The sequence below is a fragment of the Cyprinodon variegatus genome, unplaced genomic scaffold (genome assembly GCF_000732505.1).
Source record: "Cyprinodon variegatus isolate N-32 unplaced genomic scaffold, C_variegatus-1.0 Scaffold598, whole genome shotgun sequence".
NCBI lineage: Eukaryota > Metazoa > Chordata > Actinopteri > Cyprinodontiformes > Cyprinodontidae > Cyprinodon > Cyprinodon variegatus.
The window spans coordinates 533,705-538,684 of NW_015151051.1; the positions used below are offsets into that span (position 1 = coordinate 533,705).

The 4,980-nt window shown below is 35.9% G+C and overlaps 1 protein-coding gene across 1 annotated transcript in view; it reads left to right on the forward strand.

The window, feature by feature from the left end:
* Positions 1-4,063: 4,063 nt before the first annotated feature.
* The window catches only part of LOC107096096 (lipid phosphate phosphatase-related protein type 3-like), a gene marked incomplete at its 3' end in the record, with an annotated part of 6,332 nt that continues 5,415 nt past the window's right edge, over positions 4,064-4,980 (forward strand). Inside the window, exon 1 of the mRNA XM_015392599.1 lies at positions 4,064-4,183. Within this exon, the coding sequence (XP_015248085.1) occupies positions 4,064-4,183 (120 nt within the window). The remainder of the gene's footprint in view (positions 4,184-4,980) is intronic.

Genomic DNA, 4,980 nt, shown 5'->3' on the forward strand with positions numbered 1-4,980 from the left:
AGGTATAGCTATATGCAGCGATTGAAAAAAATTGTACAGTGTATCCCTGACTTCAGGAAGTATTCCCTCTGATTTGCGCCTACACTTTAGATGTGATTAATCCAGGGCCTTATCTACCATTAAGGACACCGAGGTCATATCCTCTGTATTTTTATTTATTTATATTTTGCCTAAATTGTGATATATAAACTAAAAATAAATTCCACTGAAACTGAGTGTAGAATGAGTATCTAGGTCAGAAGATGTGGTGCCAGAGACTCCGTCATGGGAGGATAAGCCTCTACACGGGATGTACCACCGATAATCGAAGTAGCAGATATTCAAAAAAAGGCTGAAACAAGTCAACGTATAGTATGACCTTAAAAATAGTCCAATAAGACTCAAAGTATAGTAAGACCTCAAAAAATATGCCAGAACAAGTCATATTATGGTATGACCTAAATAATTTGTTAAAACAACTCAAAGTATGTCCTCAAAAATACGCTAAAAAGAGTCAAAGTATAGTATGGCCATAAAACTGCGCTAAAAACACACATACTGGAGTATGACCTCAACAATAGTCCAAAAAGACTCAAAAATATGCCTAAACGAGTCATACTTAGTAAGAACAAAATATTGGCTAACGCGAGTCATAGTATACAATGACCAAAAAATTGGCCAAAATGACTCATAATATAGTATGTTGTGCCATATGCCATGATCATGGTCTTTTGACATTGGGAACCAGTGTCCATATTTCACTTGACATGATGATGTGGAATCAGCTGTGGAATCTCTGCAACCCACTCTCTGTTCAGCAAGTCACGTGGAAGTGAGACCAACCACCCCCCCTCTGTGTGAGGACAGACAAAATCACAGAGCACACAAAATTCTTTCTCTCTTTAGCTCCTGTGCTCTTTGCCACCTCTACCTTGCAGATGAAGCTAGGGTCCAGACCCAGATCTCCAGAATCCTCAAGGATAAGTCAGAACCTATCAGAACCAAACTGCTACAAAAGAGAACTTTCACAACACATTTCTCTTGAGTTTCGGAACTTATAGAGCCACACTGAAGAGAAAGACTGCCTTGATGAACGACTGAGAATCATACCCCATTTACACTACCCTTGAAAAACCAATCCATGCCGAGACCAGTCCAAGCTTGGATCAGTTAACCAGGCCGAGCTTGGTTCTGACATCTGTTTACTCATCACGCTATCTCGCTTTCTCGACTCTTCGCCTCCTAGTGACAATCTGCGGTATTACTGCCAGTATTGAAGTAGGAAATCAAGCAGTTGGTGGCAGTAATGCACCAAAAGTTGTTTGCCAACCGCCCTAAAACACAAGAAGAAGACGAAGGAGGGAGGGAATCAAGCAAATCAAAATGGCGGCGCCTGTCACATTCGGAAAGTTATGCTTGATTATTATTGTTGTACTTTGGTGTTTGCGGAGGGTCAGGCAAAGACGGCAACCTTTTGTGGATGTTTATAGTTGATTATAGTTGTTCTTCTTCTGTTTTGTGTTGGTTGGCAAGCAACTTCTGGAGCGGCATTACCGCCAACTACTGGAATAGAGTGTGAATCGGGATGTGCAGCCAGACGGAGATTATGCATTCTGGGCATGTGTTCTTGTTAGAAAGAGAACAGAGCCAGGGAAAAACCGAGCCGAGCCCATCTCTGGAACTGGTCTGCAGTTAGCTCGGGTCGGTTGTGTCTAGCTCGGTTCAGTTCAGTTTGCTTTCCATTTATACACGATAAGTTATCTCAGTTACCGGTCTCGCGCGGTTTTTCAAGGGTAGTGTAAATGATGTAAAATAACCCCTGCTGTGTGTCTCTGAGACAAAAACCCCTGGTTGACTGCTGAGCTGCAGCTGGATGAAACTTAACCTTTCCAATGGACATGGAACAAAGGGTTTGCACGTCTGGCATGATTAGGGACAGAACAAATAATATTTCTTTTGATGATGTTAATCATATTACGTGTTTATTGCTGAGTAAAGACAACACTAATTGACGTTAAAGAATGGACTGCATGCTACGCTATGCTACAGGAATATGTATTGAGCTGTTGCTGAAGCTTGGACAAACTTTATTTACTAAGGGTCTAAACAATGATATAACATTAGTGTTCATGTGTTTCTCAGATGCTCATTGCATTTACATTACCAAGTATGACCAAGAGTCATTTATTAGAATCCCGATGTCTATTCACTGCTAGCTATTTCAAAGAGGGTAAAGATTAATTTGACTAAAGGTTATTTGTTCTTGATTAAGCAAATCATTTAATAAAACATTATTTGGCCAAATAATGTTTTATTCACCTCATGGCTTTGCATTGTGAACCGATCTGAAAAGATTCCAATTTCTTTGAATTAGTGAAAAGCTAATTTGGTCTTATCCCAAATTCATCAAGATAAACTTTGTTTTCCTACACACATCTGACCTTAAACTCTTATATGGTTTTCAACCATGTTTCCCCTTCCTCTTTGTACATAGTTGTTTTGTTTAGTTTAGTTTCACTAGTCTTAGTTGAGAGCGTTAAACTGAAATATGTTTGACTTGGAGCTGAATGACTTTTGTTAATAAACTCTTATATTTTGAACAGAAGTTGTGGTGAATTTATTCCATGTATGAGCAGAATTAACTGTTTGACCATGATAAGAGCTTGAATCACTCTTTCGTCTATTTTTTTAACACACAGCTAGTAGGGTTGTGTGTCATAAACAGTATATTATAGCCGAAATAATATCTGTATAAATAAGATATTTTACCAACCCCACCAGGGAGAGCAATGTACAGCTAAAAGTATCAGAAATATAAATTCCCAGCTGCCTGGGAGAATAATTGGTCATAAAATCACAACAAGTAGGACCTAAATAATTGGACAAAATGAGTCATAGTATAGTATGACCTGAAAAATGGTCCAAAATGAGTCATAGTATAGTATTACCTAAAGAATTGGCTAAAACGAGTCAAAGTATAGTATGACCTGAAAAATATTCCAGAACGAGTCATAATGTAGTATGAGCTAAATAATTGAATAAAATGAGACATAAAGTATGACCTCAAAGATTGGCTTAAACAAGTCATAGTATAGAATGACCTCAAATATTGTCAAAAACATGTCATATTTTGTATGACCTAAATAATTGGTTAAGAAGAAGAAGAAGTATAGTATTACCTAAATATTAGTCCAAAATGAGTCATAGTATACTATGACCGCAAAACAGGTCATAGCATTGAATGTCCAAGAGAATGTGGATAAAATGAGTCATAGTGAAATATGATGTTAAAATTAGCCTCAAATTTGTCATAGTACAGTATTACCTCAAACATTTGCTGAAACGAGTCAGTATAGTATGACCTCAAAAATAGTCCAAAAAGAGTCATAGGATAGTAACACCTAAATAATTGGCTAAAATGAGTCATTGTATAGTATTGCCTAAATAATTGGGTAAAACGAATCGTAGTATAGTATTAACTCAAAAATAGTCCAAAACGAGTCGTAGTATAGTATGACCTTAAAAGTAGTATGATGTCAGAAATAGTCTAGAATGAGTGATAGTATTGTATGAAGTCAGAAACAGGCTAAAATTAGTCATAATATAGTATGATGTCAGAAATAGGCTAGAATGAGTGATAGTATTGTATGAAGTCAGAAACAGGCTAAAATTAGTCATAATATAGTATGATGTCAGAAATAGGCTAAAAAGAGTCATAGTATTGTATGAAGTCAGAAACAGGCTAAAATTAGTCANATATCAAAAAAGTACTCCAGAGTGTTGTTCAGCATGGGGGTGAGTAGAAAATGAAGGCTAATCATGTTTTGGGTGTACTATTCCTTTAATGGGTTGGTGGCTTTTCAGGGCAGTTGGTTACCTTAGATTTTAGGGAGTCATATTGAAGAGGGTTAAATTGAAATGCACACTACATTTTATACTGTTGTTTGTAAAACAATGTTTTTAAAAAATTCCTTTTCCTTCCACTTTAAAATGATTCCCTGTTTGGTGTTAATCACATACATTTCTAGGGAAATACATTGAAGCTCATTGTTTAATTTCACACAATGTAAAAACTGTATTAAACATGAATTCTCCTTTTAATGTGTGTATTTCTTTCCTTCTATTATTCCTGCTCTCTCGCTATAGGAAAACCTTTCCATCCCAGCATGCAACGCTCTCTGGCTTCGCCGCTGTATATATCTCTGTAAGCACATCTTTTGCTTCAATTTACTGTAATGGTTTTTAAATGATGTGTCTGTAGATATTTTCCTTCTACCCCTGGGAAAAATAACAACATAAACATGTATTTTTGTAAAATCCATACTGATACATTACAATTCCCAGAGTCACTGCATGAGTTAAGTCGCACTTTTTTCTACTCTGCTCAGCCATTTCTAAACATAAGATATCTTCACAAGTGTGAGCTTTATTTTATTCTGTCAATGCTTCTGCTCATTTAGAACTAAGTAAAAAGAGTGGAAGTCTATTAAAATAACACAAAACATAATAAGAGATTAACTGATGAAAAATGTTATGCCAAATTACTGATCATGGATTTTGTAAAGCAGTGACTTGCCAAGAGCAATAAATGATAGCAGTGTAATTTTTCTTACTTGATGAATAAAGTAAAGATTAAATTGGCTTTAGAATATTTTATTGGAAATTAAAGTACTGGTTTTATATATAGTATCTCAGAGATAAATAGCTGCCTCTCTGTAAAAATCACTGCAGAGGCAAATGATGCTCAAATAAAAGTAATTACGGCAATTAAAGCCTTCACTCTCTTGTTTTATTTTTCATACACACCTCAATGTATTGATGTGTGAAATATTTGATTAAGATTTTGAAATGTTTTCTGACAGATTACCTTTAAAATATATGATATATGGCAAAAAAAGGCCAAAAAAATTAAAATTTGCTGTTTGGTCTTTGACAGTTAAAAATGTCACAAACCGGCATTTTGTCATGAGCGACCTCTGAGTATTTATATAAGCAACCAAG